The sequence below is a fragment of the Heterocephalus glaber genome, unplaced genomic scaffold, assembly GCF_053883595.1.
Source record: "Heterocephalus glaber isolate CG9 unplaced genomic scaffold, H.glaber_assembly_v1.0 deba00000071, whole genome shotgun sequence".
Taxonomy (NCBI): domain Eukaryota; kingdom Metazoa; phylum Chordata; class Mammalia; order Rodentia; family Bathyergidae; genus Heterocephalus; species Heterocephalus glaber.
Genome location: NW_028258137.1, coordinates 11,919,675 through 11,938,247, shown reverse-complemented (window position 1 = coordinate 11,938,247; position 18,573 = coordinate 11,919,675). Strand labels below are relative to the sequence as shown.

Genomic DNA, 18,573 nt, shown 5'->3' with positions numbered 1-18,573 from the left:
CCCAGCTTTGTGTTATTAATTCCTGACTATCATTTAGGTGTTCATGAGTTTAGCTTCAAACTCTGGATTATGGACTTCCTGCCCCCACTCCAAACCATACCTGTTTCTTTGTACATCCCACAGAAATAAACATTAGGTATCAGTAAAGGTTAATCTAACTGAGGGACTGATTATATCTCTGTGATTTATGTTTTCCTAAAAACAAATTTTAAAAGACAAATTGCTCCAGTGTATCATTAATCTCTTCCTGGTATACTTCCCTGCATTGAGATGCTCTGAAAACATGTTGCCTAAAAGCCACTTTGTGTCTTTGCATTTCTTCAAGTATATATACAAAAATAAGCCATATTAAAATAATCCCTGTTAAGAAAAATAAAAAGAAAATAATCTTGTTATTCACTGTCTAAATATAAGTATTACTCCATTTAGTTTCTCAAAGTGAACCATGTACATACACAACTTGAGTCAAGAGCCAAGCATGATGGTGCACACATGTAATCCCAGCACTTGAGAGGCTGAGGCAGGAGGATCACCTCAAGCTGGAGGCCAGCCTCAGTGAGTTTAACACCAGCCTGAACTATATATATGGCAAGACCCTATCTCAAACTTCACTCCCTTAAAAAGAGTCAAATAATTCTATGCATCTTACAAAACCCAGGATTCCCTGACTTCCCACACCTCATCACTCCCTAGAAGAAATCTTTTTAGTTGATTCAAATGTTTCTTTCATTTTTACCTTCATATCTTGAGCCGGTGTTTTTATGAAGCTATTTCTTAAATAGTATTTTTAAGCATTATCTATTGGCTATCTATGACTTTCCCAGTGACTGCTCCTTCACCACCCCCCCGACCCCAGGCTCCCCAACCACACACACACAACCTGCCCCTCATCTTTACCCCCAGTTCTATTTTGGTTTTTTTTATTGTTTTGTTTTTTTCCCCAGTTCTACTTTGGCTGGATCATGTTCCCCTTGTACATTATTGACCTAGGTAAACATCATTCATCTATGTACTAAGACACTTTTCCTTTCCTGTGCATTTTGCTTTTCCCAGAACTAGTAACTGTCTCATATTTTTATGTGCTTAGTTTGCTATGTACTTATCAATAATTCATCTCCAAGCTCTTCCTCAAATATCTGATTCTTCTATAAATACACCGAACACTGCAATAAACTAGGTACATTTTTTCAATCTGCTGTCCCTGGAACCAAGGCTCCTGAGGCCCCAGTGGGGACTGGGCTATCTGTCTAGGGTTGTCACAGCAAGCCCCTCATTTGGCTCTGACCCCTTCACTTCCTGTTCTGAATCTAGTCCTCCTTACTTAGGCTAAAGGTCCAGTTTCACCTGTAATTGATAATCGGGGTTCAGAATCTGACAAGAATCATTTTCTTGATAATTTTGGAGATAGTGGTGCACTCTCATCTAGTTTCCAGAACTGTTCCTCAGGGGTGTGATGCCATTCATGGTCCTCATCCTTCACATGTGACCCGTTTTGTCTCTCTGAAAGCTTCTAAGGTTGCCTCTGTATCCCTGGTCTTTCTCCCATCATCAGGGTATGTACTTAGTAGTCTGTTCAATGTGGAAATGTATTCACCGTCTCTGGAGAATAAACTTCTGGATTTCTGCTGGGGTACAGGAGGGTGACATCCTACTCTGCAAACCAGGAGGAGGAACCCAGGGATCCTAAAAAGCCATCAAAAAAGCCTAAAAGCCTGGCTTTTAAAAATCTCACCTTCAAGGGCTGGGGATTTAGCTCAGTGATTCCGTCGCCTGCCTTGTAAGCGGAAGGACCTGAGTTCAATCCCTGGTACCCCGCCCTGCCCACCCAAAATCTCACCTTCAAGCCCCTCCCTGAGGTACCAGGTACCACTGATTCCTGAGCCACCTGGGGTTCTGCAGTGGGCCTTTCTGTTTTCTGACTGTCAGTTCAGGCTCAGCTTATCAGGCCCTGTAAAATCAGCTGCCTATCGGCTTCCCAGGGCCCACATTTCACTGCCGACACTACTTCTCACACAGTCACGTCTTTTCAGAAAAGCTCTGTACAGACACTTAAGTTCTGGGGAGAGAGGAATTCAGTGTGTTCAGCCCACGCTCTCTGGCAGTCTTTCATTTCTTCCTGTCAAAAAATCTTTTTGCAAAGGTGGATTCATCACAGTCTGGCTTTTCCTCAAACTCACTGGCGTCTCATCCGGAGTCTCTATCTTTGGCTCCTCCCCTCAGACCCAGCTCCAAGCACTCATTCCTATCAAGGCCCAGGCAGGCAGGCAGGCTGTTACCCTTACTGTGAGCTGTGTTCTCACCTCTGGCTCCCAGGTAAATCCACCCATCCTCACAGCTCTGATTCCCGGATTCCCAGCTCCCACTCCAATCTTTCCTGACCACCTTGGACATCCCACCACCCATAAGACTCCTGCAGTCCCTTATCTCCTGCATCTCTGCTGACCCCAAACTAAGCAGACTTTTCCATCTTAGAATACAGCACTGCCACCTGCCTCTAGGAATCAGCCAAGCTTCATTTTCCTTCCTCAGTCCCATATCTAATTTATTAGCAAGTCAAGCTGAGTCTACCGCTCAAACATATTTTTAATCTACCCATCTCTCTCCACCTCCAGTAATGCCCTCAGAGCAGGCTGCCGACCTCTCTGACCCCTGTACTAGTCTCCAGTCTTCCTACTTCTACTATGCCTTCCTCCAATCTTTCCCTCCTAACGGCCAAGGTGATCCTCCTAAAATGTAAATCAGCATATACTGCTTCTTTATTTTATTTCTTTAGCATGTCACTTAACACCCTCTGAAGCTCACTAGTGGACTAAGGATACAACCCCAATTCTTTACCACAATCTACAAGTCCTTGCCTGCTATGCCCCTAATATCCTACAATCTATGTTTTTTATTTGTTTATGTTATTATTAAAATATTTCACTAATATATATATATTTTACTAAATTATTTTTGGTACCAGGGATTGAACTCAGGACCTTGAGCTTATGAGGCAGGTGGCAGAACCACTGAGCTAAATCCCTGGCCCTTTACTAATATATATATATTTTTTGGTACGGGGATTGAACTCAGGTCCTTGTGCTTGCGAGGCAGGCGGCGGAACCACTGAGCTAAATGCCCGGCTTACTAATATATTTTTAATCAACATAGTAATGCTACATGTTTATGGGATGCAATGTTGCATTCACACTATAAGGGAATACAATGTGTAATGATCAGATCAGATTAATTGGCAAATCTATCATCTCAGATATGAATCATTTCTTTGTGTTGAGAATATTCAAAATCCTCTGAGGCATTTAAAAATATTCAGTTAATTGTTGCCTACCATAGTTACCCTATTGTACTAAAGAATATTAGAAGTTATTCCTCCTATGCTTCTATACCCATTCTCTCTCTCTCTCTCTTTTGAGATAAAGTCTTCCTACACAGCACAGGACAGCCTTGAAATTGCTACGTAGCCCAGGTTGGCCTCAGACTCATGATCTTCCTGCCTCAGCCTCCTGAGTGCTGGGATTACAGGTATGCACCACTGTGCCAGCTATCCACTCTAATTTTATTTTATTTTATTTTGGTACCAGGGATCGAACTTGGGTCCTTGCCCTTGCACAGCAGGTGGCAAAACTACTGAGCTAAATCCTCGGCCCTCCCACTCTAATTTTATATGCTCTCCTTGCTTACTGTGTTCCAGCCCTTGGCCTTCTGTCACCCGTTTACAGTGACAAGTCATTTTCTCTGTGGGCTGCTCCCTCTGTACAGAGTGCTACTCTCCTCACTGCTCTGGCTGGTGGTTCCTTCTCATAACTTCGGACCTCAGCCTCTCAGCATGTCCTTCCCAACACACTTCAACCCATTTCCTAAAATGCTCCACCTGCTTTCCCTGCACCAACATCAGTTTTGTCTCTTCATTAATATTTGTCACGATTTTTAATTATTTAATCCCCTCCTCCCGGCTGTCAGCTCCACGAGAGGAAGGAAAACGTGAGCACCAAGCAGGGCTTGAAATGCATTAGCGAAGTAAGTGAACAAACATCTCTACTTCTAATCAGTTCTGTGTTTCAAACTACTTCAGTTCCAACAAGATTTAATCTTGTTATGAAAAGCAAGGGTTTTCAGAAGCTTGGAACAGACTCAAAATGCTCCAGAAATTTCTCCTTATAATAAAAAGCTAAAACTTCATTCCAACTCTTAGGCTATGACAAATGACCTTTCAGCCAGGGACAGGAAAAGGAAGAAATTCATATTCACCTATTCCTTTGTGAGGATCAGGAGGACAGGACACAAACTTCAGCACTTCTGCTCGCTTCTCTCTCAGACCCCAACGGTAGAGGATTTCTCCATAGCATTTCTTAAAGTCATCAAATTGCTGGGTGTTGGCAGGGTCCAGAAGCCTGAATAAAATTAAAAAGATTTCCTATTAGTTCTTAAAAAAAAAAAAAAAAAGCTTGATGCTGTGTGCGGTGGTGAAAGCCTGCAATTCCAGCACTCGGGTGTGTGTGTATGTGTGTGTGCCTGCATGTGCACTGAGGCAGGAAGATTGTGAGTTCAAAGCCAGTCTGGGCAACTCAGATCCTATCTCAAAATAAAAAATTTTAGGGGCCGGGGATTTAGCTTAGTGGTTCCGCTGCCTGCCTTGCAAGCACAAGGACCTGAGTTTGATCCCTGGCACCAAAAAAATAAAAAAAATAAAATAAATTAAAAAAAATAAAAAAATTTTAAAAAGGGCTAGGGATGTAGCTCAGTGCAAAGGCACTGGATTCCATCCCCTGGAAAAGAAAGAAAAAGAGAGAGAAAGAGAGGGGGGAAGAAAGGAAGGTGAAAGAGAAAGAGAGAGAGAAAAAGAAAGAAAAAAGGAAGGAAGGAAAGAAAAGAAAAGAAAAGAAAAGAAAAGAAAAGAAAAGAAAAGAAAAGAGAAAAGAAAGAAAGAGGGAAGGAGGGAGGGGGAAAAAGCTTGATACTACATGGCACTTAATATTATCTTTCTTCAAGCAAGAGTCCTGCCTTTGGAGAATCGAGTTCTAGAACTGCAGCTGTCACCTGAAAAGGCGATGATTACCTTTTATTTTTGTCATGCTGGTCACGCTCCCTCTCCCGAGGGTCACTGTAGGTGAGACTCCCGAATCGGAGTTCCTCTGGAGAAGACTCTCCCCATGGGGAAGACATGTGCTCAGCCTCTCTCCCAGCTGGAGAAAGCAAAGGGGACAGAAAGATGAGCATCAGAGGAGGCATGAAAACCATTAGAAAATCCTCATACTACAGGGTGTGTGCAACTGATTCCCTAGAAGATAAACAGACCAGGCTGAAGACTCAGAAATATAACTAAACAGAACTCTTTGTCCAGGTATTTGCTACTAAGGGAAGTTGGTACTAATTAAGTACACATAATAATTAAGCAAATTAAGGTACAATGATATAGAATGTTATGCAGTGATTATTTATAAAGACTTGTTAAACGACATGAGAAAATGCCCTTGATAAAATTAAAAGCAGAGTACAAAATAGCATATATAGAATACACACCCATACACCTCTGTGTACACGCTCATATACAGATTGGAAGAAAATGTTTTAGAATTGTTATGGCTGGGATCCAACATGGTCCCCCAAAAAGGCTCACTGCGTTGAAGGCTTGGTTACTGATGGGCTTTTGGGAAGTGACTGGACTGTAGGGGTTCTCACTTCATCAGTGGGTTAATCCACTGGTTAGCCATCATTTGTGGCTTCACTGGGAGGTGATGGAAAGAGGTGAGGCCTAGTTGAAGGCAGTGGATCATGGGGGTGTGACCTTGGGGACTTATCTGGTCCCTGGCCTCCTCCTCTCTGGATCTCTCTCCTACTCTCTCTGCTTCCTAGATGCCTGAAGCGGGCAGCTTTACCCCACAAAGGTTTGTTTCTGCCTTTGCCACAGGGCTAAATGCCAATAGAGCCAGCTGACCATGAACTGAAACCTCTAAAACCATGAGCCTAAATAAACCTTGCCTCCTTTATTGTATGTGTCTGTTACAGCAACAGAAAGGTAACAAATACAGGAATGTTAATGGATGTTACTTCTAGTGACAGATCAATAATTACTATTTTCTTCTCTAACACTTTTTGTTTGCTTTTCTTCACTGAGCATGTACTATTTTTATTTATTCATTTTTTTAGGAGACAAGTTCTTGCTATATTGCCCAGGGTGGCCTTGAATTCATGAACTCAAGTGATCCTCCTCCCTAGCCTCCTGAGTAGCTGGGAATATGGGCATGTAACACAATGTCTGGCCCATATATAACTTTTATAATCAAGAAAATTAAGATCATTTTTAAAGATGAAATTTCAAAAATCCAGAAAACATCAAGACATTTATTCAAGAAACAGACCTCATGGTCAGCTTTTATGGAGTTGGGCCCAGCTTTATTTCTCTAAACTGAAAACAGTTATGGGAAGAGGTGGATGATAGGGAACAGCAGATGATCATGGAAAAGGGCATGTGAAGAAGAAAGTAGCAGGGTTAGGTTTTTGGGATGAAGAGTGGCAAGATCTAGCATCAATTTCTCACCATCATAAGATGCAAAGCAACCCAGTAATGTACAGACCTTCCAGAAACTGGTCCATTCAATATGAAAGATGAAGCTTTCCTGGCAACAGTAACCCTATCACACTACATTGAGAAAGAAATGAAAACAAAGAAAAACATGGAGAATATGCACCGGGTAAAGATTATGAATGGTTTAGAACTAGAATGTACCCCCAAAGCCTCGTATGCTTAGGGGCTGGGCTTTCTGGAAGGTGAGTGGACCATGGGGGCGCAATAGCTGACTTGCTGATAGGAAGGGGGGCCTGGTTGGAGGTGGGTCACCTGAGCATGGCCTGGAAGGGTCTATCTCCCTCCCCAGCTGCTCTCCTCTCTGCTTCCTGGCTGCCATGACATAAGCAGCTTTCCTCCATGGCAGGTCCTTCCACCATTCCTTTCCTGTCATGGAGCCAGCCAACCATGGACTGTAACTATAGGCCAAAATAAGCCTCTCTTTTAAGTTGTGTCGGGTATTGTGTCCCAATGACAGGACAGTGACTGAGGCAGGTTACATATGGACAACTTGCACACAGCTTCTAGAGGTCTGACTATCCAGCGAGGGCATCATTACTCCCAACCAACCTATGTTCCAGCCACCGGTGCTGAGGCCTGGGTCTGACATGCTGGAGCAGGAACCCGAGGAGGTAAAGCTGGGCTAGAAGGAAGGGGACACATAGGATTGGCATCAGAACGCTGCTGGACATCAGTTTACATTATGGAAAGAATTAGATGCAAACCAGAAAGGAAGGCACATACTTACATATCTACTATGGGACACCATGAGATTGGAAGACCGGTTTTGAAAAGACCCAAAGGGGTTTGGCAGCCCCTGAGGCTGAGACTGGGCTTCAAACACACTGCAGAGCATAGCCAAGGTCTGAACATCCCGAAGCCGGCAATAATGCGCCAACCTGAAGAAACAGATGTGAGAAGGAAACAAAGATAGAACGGAGGAAGGACAATAGTCATGGCTATGTGGTTACTGCCATGAGGCAGGGTGTGCCTCTACAACCCCATCAGGAACTGGGGCTTTACAGATCCAGGCTCTGACTACTGTGAGTCTGGCATGCACAGGATGCAGCTTCCCCATGAACCACGCAGGCCAACCTGACATCTGTGTGAGCAGCCGCATGCTCTTGGGGGCCTGACCCCAAGGAAGGCTCACTGTTCTTCAGGCCACTCCCATGTACACCATCCACATAACCTAAAGCCATGGGAACTTGCTCAGAGAACACAGTACCACCTCGGTGCGGTGGGCAGGCCATTCACTGACTGTGGAGGTAGAATTATGAATAAGGGTTTTTTGTTTTCGTTTTTCTAGTACTAAGGATTGGATTCAGGGGCTCATGCATGCTAGGTAAGCACTCTATTGCTGAACTATACTCCCAGCCCTTTTTAGGTTTTTCTTTTTAAATTTTTGAGACAGAATATCATTTAATAGCCCAAGCTGACCTTGAACTTGAGATCCTTCTGCCTCAGCCTCTTTTTTTTTTTTTTTGGTCTTTTTGAGATAGGGTTTCACTTATGGAGTTCAGGCTAGCCTTGAATTCATTTTGTAGCCCAGGGTGGTGGCCTTAAGCTTGAACTGATCCTCCTGTCTCAGGCTCCCATCTCAAGTGCAGAGACTACAAGCATGGCCACCATGCCCAGCTTTGCCTCAGGCTCTTGAGTAGCTGGGATCACAGGCATGTGCCATCACATTTGGCATAAATATGAACTACTAAATAAGATAGATAAGGAATTTTTTTTCAATTTTTGACAAGGAATATTTTTTATCTTTTAGGCACTCCTGTCCCTTTGTCTTTCAGGACTACTATGTTAAATTATGAGGAATCAGGTCTTTACCTCTGTCATGAAATAATGCACCCTCCTACCACTCAGTGCCATAACACTGGAGCCTCGTGTGAAGTGTATAAAATGCACTGTCACACCTGCATTAAGGATGAGGCAATGGGACAGGAGCAGAAGTCCCAGGCTTGGCCTCAGCAAGCAAGGAAAGCAAACCCCAACCCAAGGGATGTGAAGTCCCCTGCCCAGGCCCTGAGCCTTTATGTTGCAGACAGTCAAGTGTCTTACTTGGTGGTAGATTATTTTATATAATTATAGCTTGCCTTATTTCAGTCCAATACACTGAACACAAATTCAATGTTTTCATGAGTTGCCTAAGAGGGTGAAAGGGTCCTTGTGTTGGGAGAACACAAACACCAACACACAATTCTCCAATCTGTTCCAGGGGTCAAACCCCACTGCATCCAAGAAGAAACTTACCATCTCCAGCACTCAAAAGCCTTTGTTCAGACTCATGTGATCTACAGACTAACGCATGAATCTCTGAAGACACGAAAGTCTGAGGGGTTGCAAATCCATGTCATAAGTGACAAACACGGTATAATTCCTTCTGCTGTAAGAAGTTCATTCTGCACAGAGGTTATTTCAGTGCTAAAAGGAAAGATCCTATTTCTTCCTCTCAATTTTCAGGCTTTTGCACTTTCCTCTTAGGTGATAACATCTAATGCGTTTACAGACCTACAATTGACATCACTCATTTTCCTCACTTTTAGTTCTCAAAACGTACAGGGACTCCAGAAGCTGTCGTCCAAATGGATGCCGAGCCCAGGGTGTTTCCAAATCTGGGTCAGACTTCGGACCAAGGCAAAGATCTGTAGCTACTGCAGCCAGCGACCAAACCTGGAGAGATCAGAGAGAGACACTCAAACTCAAACTAATGAGGATAGGAACAGAAACCAAGAAGGGAGCCATCTGTCCTCCACCTACAACCCAAAGTCTTGCAGCAAAAGCAGGAAGCTTACTGAAGTTTGGAACCTTAGGCCCTGCTCAGACCTACTGAATCAGAATTTGCATTATAAACAAGACCCTCAGGGGACCTGTGTGCTCTATACAGTCTCAGAAGCATTAACTTTAGGGCCTGGGATGTAGTTCAGTGGCACTGTGCCTGCCTGGCAAGAGCAAGGTCCTGAGTTTGATCCCCAGTACCAAAAAACAAAAAAGTATTAACTTTAAAATTTTTAATAAGCAAACTTCAGGGAAATGACATAGTGCAAAATCAATCTGAGGGGGTCATCTGTTTAACCAATAACTCATGACATTTTCCGTTGTTTTATTAAGTGAACTGGCTTGGGAAGGAGCAAAGAAGTGCATTCTGTATAATGTCTAAGATCTGTCCTTCCTTAGCCAAATACTGAAAAAGTGTTGCCTTCCTTACAAAAGTTTTAGTATACTCTCTGAGGTTAAAGAAGAGTAGGCCAAGGCTAAACAGACATGGTTTTTTTTACTGGCACCAAATCTAAGGAATATCTCCAAACTTGGAATTTCATGGGGCTTGTAATTGTTAGCAAACACTAATGTCCATTAAGTGTTAAATCTAAGCTCATGCTGAACTTACCACATCATAACCAGTTCCCATCCCCTCGATACCTTTAAAAAGCCAATACTACTTTTCGTAAATCTTTTATAGTAGCAACACATCACTGTGTACCTAATTGGAAAACACTATTCTAGATTCTATGTAAAGCTCAAAAGGTAAAATACAAAAATCTTGAATCAAGAATTTATAATGTAAAAAAAAAAAAGCAAATAAAAAGGCTGAGAAACATCACATATGCAAAATCAATGAAGTTATGCTGGACCAACACTCTTGAAAAATACAAGTATCATTTTAAAAGAGAAACCTGAACTTTATACTCATTTCTAATCAATGACTCACATGAGTGGTTCTTAAAAGAAGCTAATGTGCTTCTGAGATAGGATAGGTTTTCTACCCTGGGTGACTACTTAGACATGTTATCACCTCCTTTCATAACAAATATTTCCTAAATGTCTTCAACAGAGTGATGCTTGCCATAAAGAACAACAACAACAAAATTTTTCAAGTATTGTCACTAATGCCATTTCTCTGTCCCTTTAAATAGGGTCATGGCACAAAGAATGATAATTTGAACAGCAGCAGTTGTTGTACCATATAGTGGGCATTTCCCACCTGCTAGCTACTATTATGAGGCTTTCTAGACACCATCTCATTTAGTTCTCAGAATGATTTTTTTTTTTTTTTGGTACTGGGGATTGAACTCAGGACCTTGTGCTTGCGAGGCAGGCACTGGAACCACTGAGCTAAATCCCTGGCCCTCTCAGAATGGGTTTTGAAGCACAGTTCCATTTTGAGTCAAGGGAACCTGAGGTTCAGAAAGCCTAGGTGGCTTGCATAGGCTCATGTAACAAAAAAGTACTAGAGCCCAGAGATAAGCTAAGTCTGTTGGAAGCCACAAGTTTTTCCACTTCACTCGGCCTGGCCTGGCCTGGCCTTCCAAGTCAACTCTGACAGAAAAATACCGAAAACTCGAAAAACAAAAAGCTTATAGAAGTAGTTTTCCTCAGGGAATGGTTTTTTCAGAACATGAACTTTGAGTCCATCTTACTAATGCATTCACCAACCTTCTCATCAACCTCTGAGGAAATTATTCTTGGTGTTCTCATTTTACAAACACACTCTAAGGCTGAGAGAACTTGCCTGGGTTACTCTGCTAGGAAGCCAAGTTGCACCTAGGCCTTCTGCCATAAATTTGGCAGATCCTATTATCTCAAGTTGCTCTCTTTCTTTTTTTATTTTCTTGAGACCGGGTCTTGTTATGTAGTTCAGGCTAGCCTTGAACTCACAGCAATCCTCCTTCCTTAGCCTCCTGAGTATGGGGATTATACATGTGTGCCACCATGTCCTGCTCAAATTACTTTCTTAGTGTTCATAAAAATTAGGTGGCTAGGGTCTTAAAAATCCAGGAAAAGGTTTAGCAATGATATGTTTGGAGAGTTATAGGGCAAAATACTGAGCTGATAGAACAACCACTAATAATTTCCACTGCTCAATGTAATTCTCACACTAAAAAATAAGGGTGCAGTAGAGACAGTAGAGCAGTGGGTGCCTAAGGTTGAGGGAAGAAGGTACTGAGAGGTGATAGCTATGGGCACAGGGTTTTCTGGGGGGTAATGAAAATGTTCTAGAGCTGTTTGTGGTGATGGCTGCATAACTCTGAATTCACTAAAAGCTGCTGAATGGTACATTTTAAATGGGTAAATTACATAATATGCAAACTACATTTCAATAAAGCAGTTTAAGGAGCAGCTTGCAATAAAACTTTGTTGTGTTCCTCGAAAGATAAAGGCAATTTAAATTTTTGTTAAAATTAAATCATTATTTAAAACTGAACATCTTTAGCTAAAGGAACACATTAGTAAATATTTTATGAAATACTTTTTAAAGTTAAAAAAAGAATTGAGGGTGCAAATGGTGGAGACACAGATATTACCAAATTTAGGTATGTAACAATCACTGTGGAACTGGAATAGAAAAGGGATACAGTTAAAAAAAAAATTCAGTAAATGCTTTAGGATCTTCTGAACTAAGCACTATTCTCATAAGCAAAACATCCAGAGGGCTTGGGAAGCTGCTCTAGCCCTAGAGATTGGTAAAAAGAATGGGAAAGGAATTGTGAAATAGAAAAAAACATGCCTTGAAAATGTTGCTAATCCACAACTATCAAGTGAAAACAACCTGCTCTTACAGAAAAACCCAGAGCCCCATACAAAGGGATGCACAGTACCTGGACAAGATCCTTCCTTCCAACAAGCATGGCAGAAGTGGCATTCTTCTGACATGTTTCCTGAATATCATTCACGTTCAATCTGAAAATTTTCAAAAAGAATAAAAAAGTTTCTCTCCTTTTAAACTCCCTAAGTCCTCCTCCTGGTTTAACACACTAAAAACCGCCTCTTTGGTCGTCACTCGAAGTATTTTACCCTGTGCTAGCCTCAAGCTCCTTTCCATCTCACCCGTGGGAAAGGATTAGTTAGATTGGAAGTTAGTGGAGCTGTGGGGTCCTGTCTGGGGAAGGTGAAATTCCTGACCACTGTGAAGTCAGCAAAAGAGGCCATACTCAAATACTAATCTGCTGACTAGCTTTTCTGTGGCACTTCCAAGGCTTAGGGGATTTAAATATGTGCAACAGTGACTATGATTTTTACACAAAGAGTGCTGTGCTGTGTGTATACTACAAAAGAAATGTTTTCATTATGTGTTCAAGTTCAAGAAGGAGAAGGGAAACCACAAGCTGACCTCTGCAAGCTGGTCACCCACCTCCCACTTCCCTTCACCCAAAACAGCTGTGATCTGATCTGTTTTACACGTTAGGTGTGGGAGGCAGAATTCTAAGATGGTCCCCAAGATTCCTGTCCCCTGCCATATACATCTTGGACAATCCCCTCCTCTGAATACAGGTGGGACCAGTGAATACTGATGGGATATCACGCCCCTGGTTACTAAGCAGTTGACTCTGAATCTGTTAAAAGGCAGACTATCCTGAGTGAGCCTGACCTAAGCAGGTGGGGCAGGTGGGGCAGGTGAAGGGTCTATGAGCCACTCCTGCTGGTCTCAAGGAAGATGAAATTCACAGAAGCCTTCAACAGTTGCAAGGGTCTGAATTCTAACACCTGAATGAGCTTGGAAGAGGACCTTGAGCATCACAAGAGATCACCATTTAGCCAATGTCATGATTTCTTTTTTCTTTTTTTTGGTACCGGGGATCAAACTCTGGACCTTGTGCTTGCAAGGGAGGCAGCAGAACCACTGAGCTAAATCCCCGGCAGTCATGATTTCATTTGGGTGAGATCTAGGGCAGAGGCCTAGTGAAGCCACACCCAGAACCATGATCCACAGAAACTAAAAGATAATAAATGTATGTTGTCCAAAACTGATAAATTTGCAATTATTTGTTATGGGGCAACAGAAAGCTAATACACTGAGCTTCTCCTAAAACTGTTTTTGAAGAAAAGCTTCCAACATTAAAAAAAAAAAAAAAGATCTGCCAATCCTAAAAAATAAGCACAGCATAATTGAAATCTTGAACTTACATGTACAGTTCTCCCAGAGACTTGTGAACAGGGAGGAGGCACGAAACATCCTGGATGATGACCTTTCCAGCAGCCTTGATGGGTCGATTGCCAGAGTCTGAACCCTCACGCTTACTTTTCCATCGCCTTGATTTCTGGGGGAAACATCAAGATGTAACTAATTGGGACTTTTCGGGGTGGAAACCTACAGTTGTGGAGCTCATTATATTTGCATCATTGGTAATTTGCAGACTTTAAATTACATCATGCCCACAATTACAAGAATCAGCATCTGTAGGAAATAGAAGGATGAAAAAGGGCACTGAGCTCTCCATCCAAAATCCTAACAGGAAAATAGGCACCTACTGCAAGGCTAGCTACACTCTGCAGGTGCTCAAAAATCAATACCAGGAAGCCAGAATTAATGAATTAATTTAAAAACAGCAGGTAAATTAGTAAAGATCCAAAAATGTAGAGAAAGAGTGAATTTTAAGGTTGAGTTCAGTACTAGGTTCAAAGTTCTTGCCTGAAACTATCAAAGTTTTTTTCTTCTCAGTTTCAGGAGGGTTTGCTGAAATTTTAACTCAGACACAGCAGTGTGGGCTCTGCAAACCTTAATCTCTAGAGGAAGACAAAGAAATGTGGCAGCTTAAGGAGAATTATCCTGTTTTTTTTTTTAGCAGATCTGAATGGTTTCTAAAGGTGATAATTTTAGAAGGTTAAAAATACTTGAGTCAGCGGATTTGGGTAATGGACACAGGAGGTCATGAGCAAGCGCCCCAACCCCCAAAGCCATCCCTGTAAGTGGCTCTCTGTAAGGAATCTGTATGTGTGAAATGGGAAATGTCCTGGAAAACAATAATTATTAGAGTGTCAGCCCATCTGGCATCTTCCAGATGACAACGAGAAAAGGGAGCAATACTGTATTCGATTTTATTTCATTTCCAGAAGCTAACGAAGAGGTCACCGAAGTGAGTCAACTTGTTAACGAAGGAGACAAAAAGGAGCAACTGAAAAGAGCCTGCAGCTGGGAGTCAGAAAACTAAGCCTAATTGGTCTTACTCTTAATATGACCCTGAGCAAATTAATTTTTTATTGCAGATTTAGCCTCATGCATATCACTCTTTCTTTGCTCGTTGACAACTTGTGGATAATGATGAGCTCTGCTGTCCAATCTCACAAGGTCAGTATGGGTACAATAAAAAGATATAGGTGCAAACTATAGAAACTGAAAAGTGTAACCTAAAAATATCCAATTATGATGAAAGCATATGAACTCCTGGGAATCTAAAAAAGCTCATTATTTAGATTAATCACAAAAAACTCATTTTCCACAAGTGATCTTTATATAATCACTCTTCCGTGAATTAGTCTTGGTCTAAATCCAGGCATTTCTGACCACTGGTGTCCCAACTAATCCCAAAGGTGCCCAATGCATGTAACTTCTAGAGGGCTATCGTGTGTCTCAGGACTTTCTAAACCCAGGACACCTCAACTTAGTACCAGGCAAGTAAGTGAAGAAGTCTAATGGAAGCATCTGTGACTTGTTTATCATAATATGGAAGTACATACACTGCATTATCAATTTGGAACCTTAACCCATTTGATCTTAAGAAGCAGTTCTGTTACTATTTACTACTTATCTGTACAAGTTCTGTGTGTGTTTTTTTTGTTTTTGTTTGTTGCAGTACTGGGGATTGAACCCAGGGCCTTCCCATTGAACTACGGCCCCAGTCCTTTTTATTTTTTTTTTATTTTGAGGCAGGGTCTCACTAGGCACTAATTTGGCCAAGCTGGACTCAAACTCTCAATCCTCCTCCCTCAGCCTCCTGAGGAAGTCATTATTCTTAAGTACAAGAAGTTTAATCTATTATTTTGGGGTAGCCCTTCAATTCGGTAGTGCTTTGGTTCTCTTCCAAAGAATTATGTGATACTATCAACAATATTATCCTTTAGCCACAAACATCCTGATTTGGGTGCAGGTAAGGGAAGGACATGTTAAAGAGCAAACAGCCTGTCAGAGTGGGCTGCAGCCAGGCAGTGTTATCTGACATGAGACAGCTATAGTCACACGTGGACTCAATACCATGCATGACCTGATGTAGGAGGGTCACTCAAGTCCACATCTGCCCTGGAGTGACAGTGAACAGCACAAGGTGCGTAGCTAGCTGGAAATGACATGCTTACAGGTACTACACAATTGACCATCTCAAATGAGATTTAGCGTACTGAAGAAAATCTATGCTAAAAAGATTCCATGTAGAATGGAATATGATCAGTCTAATTTAGTCTTCCAGGTTGGTTGGAAGGCTTCTAAACACTGTTCCAGGAAGTTGCTCTGGTTCCTTATTATAAAGAGAAAATGAGAAGCACTTGAACAATTGAACAACTCATGACAGCTGAAACAGACAGAGGCCTCGGGGAGGATGGCGTGTGCTAGCATTTAGAACACACTGAAAGAACAACAATTTCCTGGCTTTTAAAGTAAATCTAATTAAAGCACATTATTCATTATATGAAGCCTCGTGTCAAAGTGGCTCATTTGTGAGCAGCCTGGTTCATGTGGAAACTGACGGTGAACATGGCCAAGTGTACAGCTGTTTGACTTAGGACTTCAAGTCTTGCCTGTTGTTGTCACAGTCCTGTTAGCACCTGCCAAAGGACGGCTCACCCTGAGTGGCACACAGCTCACCAGAGCTCCCTGGCATAGGGGGATCACTCCATTGTGTAAGGGAACGTGAGGCCTATTCAAGGTCAGTTGTTACACAGCTGGGATTAGAACAGGCCCATCAGGCTGCTCAGCCCATTTTTGTTAATTTGCTTTTCAGTATTCTTTATGATTTTAGGATAACAAGAACAAGAATTAAGTCCTGACAAAGCTACCTGTTAATAAGTAAATGGTCCATTTTTAAATGACTCATTTCCATATGTAAGAAGATTAACGTTTGATTCAAGTGTTGCCTACCCCACACTATCCTACAACTACTGAGTTCTTCAGTCACTCTTCTGCTAAGTAAGCATCATGATTGTAGATTCAGACCACGACTCTATTTCAGGCTGGGTTTGACAGTGTGCCCCACATGTGTTTTTAGTTCAGATAGAAGAAAACTAAGAGTCTGAAAAGATGTCTTAGGACTCTTCCCCCATTTGCAGTCTTGGGTTACAGAGATCAGCAGAAATGAACCAGTGTGTGCTGTCAATAGATACGTGATGAAAATTGAAAGACAGTGGTCTTTGACAAGTTTCTGTGATTATCCTTCATTAAATTACGGAAATTTGTATTTCATGGGATTTCTTGAGACACCAGCCTTCTAGGATTTTGTTTGAGCTGTCCTGGATGAACAGAAATGTTTTCTGGAACCTTGCTCTGCTATCTCTGACCCTACAGTAGAAAGCAGTTCCCCAGCATCACTGATTCTAACTGCCGTCAGGAACCAAACTGTAAAAACAATTATGGGAGAGGACTAGTAGTTTTTTTAATCCAGCAAGGAATAACAGCAAAACATTATCAAAAATTCTTAAGGGATTACAAAACACTGCTAATTTTTGTTGTGTTTTTAACTTGGTGGTTGGCTTTAAACATGAAATGTCTTCCCTTCAAGCTACAAGAATCATTCAGTAATCCTAATGGCTAAATATTCTGGAGATTCAAATATAACAATGCTGCCTAAGTGAAGATATATTAAATCTCTATAATCAAGTATTAGTTGGGGCCTAGATTCTGGCTGTTCTCTAACGAAAAGACGGACAAATTTTCAGGAGTTTTCCTCCAGGACTTTGGCAATAGAAAGCACTCTTGTTTCATCCACACTTCCCCTAAAAGTGACTTCACTTTTAACATTTTGCAGGGGTGTCGCTCTTGTCTATGTAACAGTAATAACATATGGACTTCTCCCAGGACTCTGGTTTCAGAGAACAATGCCACTCTAGGCTAAGGTAGGTTACTCCATCTGGGTTAAGGAAGAGCATCATGGACTACATGCCCTTCACGCTCGTTTGCTGCTCCAATCCCACTCTGACCAGCTTCAGTGTGGACACTTTTCTGTCCAATAAAATTGGTACTTCTGGGAGCCAAAGGACTCTGTGTTTTTCTTAGGTCTTTTCAAAGCTCCATCAACAGAAAATGTCCCTTCCCCACAGATTCCATGAGAAGGGACTGAGGGAAGAGAGACAAAGCAAGACAGACAAATTATTACGTGATAAGCTCCAGGATGGCCCTCTTGAACATCCTGGGAAGGTGTTTGTGACATATGGCAAAGAAGACAGGGAAGAAGGGGGAGGAGGGCATTGGTGCAAATAGCACTGAATGACAACCAACAGCCAGCTTGCGACTGTACCACCAGTGTTACTGTTACAATTGGAGGCTGCATCAATGCCAGTAAATGGGTTAAATATAAAGACAGCCCAAGAATAAGCCACCAACTGCTTCGCAGCAACCCCATCAACAATGCGTAATCAGCACAGTGGGCAGAGAGCCAAAATGAGTTCCTATTTAAAGAGCAGTGAAAACAGGGACTTCTGGAAAATCAGTGGAGCTTCAATAGGTGGGTTGATTGGGACCAGCTTTTTTGAGGAAAGGTGGCCATGTCAGTGGCCACCAGAAAGTTGTTGGTAGCAGTGGTACTTGCTAATCGGGCTCCTGATTTTATTTTGTTTTTATATAAAAAGGCTACTGGACCTTTCCTCTAAACATTCTTTTTACTACATGAAATTGACCTGAAGCCTCAAGGCTGCCTTGAGGTCACCTTGGCACTACTGAAACATGAAGGGGATGGGAGGAAGACAGAAGAGGGGAGATGGCCAATAGCAGTGAGGAGGACAGAAAGGAAGAAGAGGGGATAGCTATAGCAGAGGTTTATTGTCAAATGCAAAATACTGATGGTAAGGAAAAAATTTGTTCTGGAAAACTCCCAAAGGGTAAAACTAGCTTATGTGTCATGCCAATGAAGCAGGTGGGCACTTCCCTCTCTGAGCTAGACCAAAACTACACAAACAGAGGCTAAGTGGCAGAAGCCTCTTATATCTTCCTCTGCTCCCCCCATGCCAAAGGTAGGCGTTTGAAACTCCATGGTATTATACAAATGCTCCAAGTGAAATCAGGTAAGCTAAAGTCATTTTATTGG

General features: G+C 42.1%; 1 protein-coding gene across 11 annotated transcripts in view; it reads right to left on the bottom strand.

Annotated features, from left to right (window-relative positions):
* Positions 1-18,573, bottom strand: part of Wdr59 (WD repeat domain 59) — a 141,151-nt gene that overhangs the window by 50,034 nt on the left and 72,544 nt on the right. For 10 of the 11 annotated variants that reach the window (XR_015448663.1, XR_015448664.1, XM_021256700.2 and 7 more), the window contains 7 exons: positions 13,472-13,605; positions 12,166-12,247; positions 9,129-9,241; positions 7,314-7,464; positions 7,136-7,208; positions 5,057-5,183; positions 4,249-4,391 (listed from right to left, as the gene is read on the bottom strand). Coding sequence is in view for 9 of the 11 variants with exons in the window: in XM_021256700.2 (XP_021112359.1) it covers positions 4,249-4,391; positions 5,057-5,183; positions 7,136-7,208; positions 7,314-7,464; positions 9,129-9,241; positions 12,166-12,247; positions 13,472-13,605 (823 nt within the window). In the remaining 2 variants the exon portion in view is untranslated. Of the gene's footprint in view, positions 1-2; positions 361-4,248; positions 4,392-5,056; positions 5,184-7,135; positions 7,209-7,313; positions 7,465-9,128; positions 9,242-12,165; positions 12,248-13,471; positions 13,606-18,573 lie in introns of those variants that run through there. The other variant, XM_021256699.2, reaches the window with a different exon arrangement.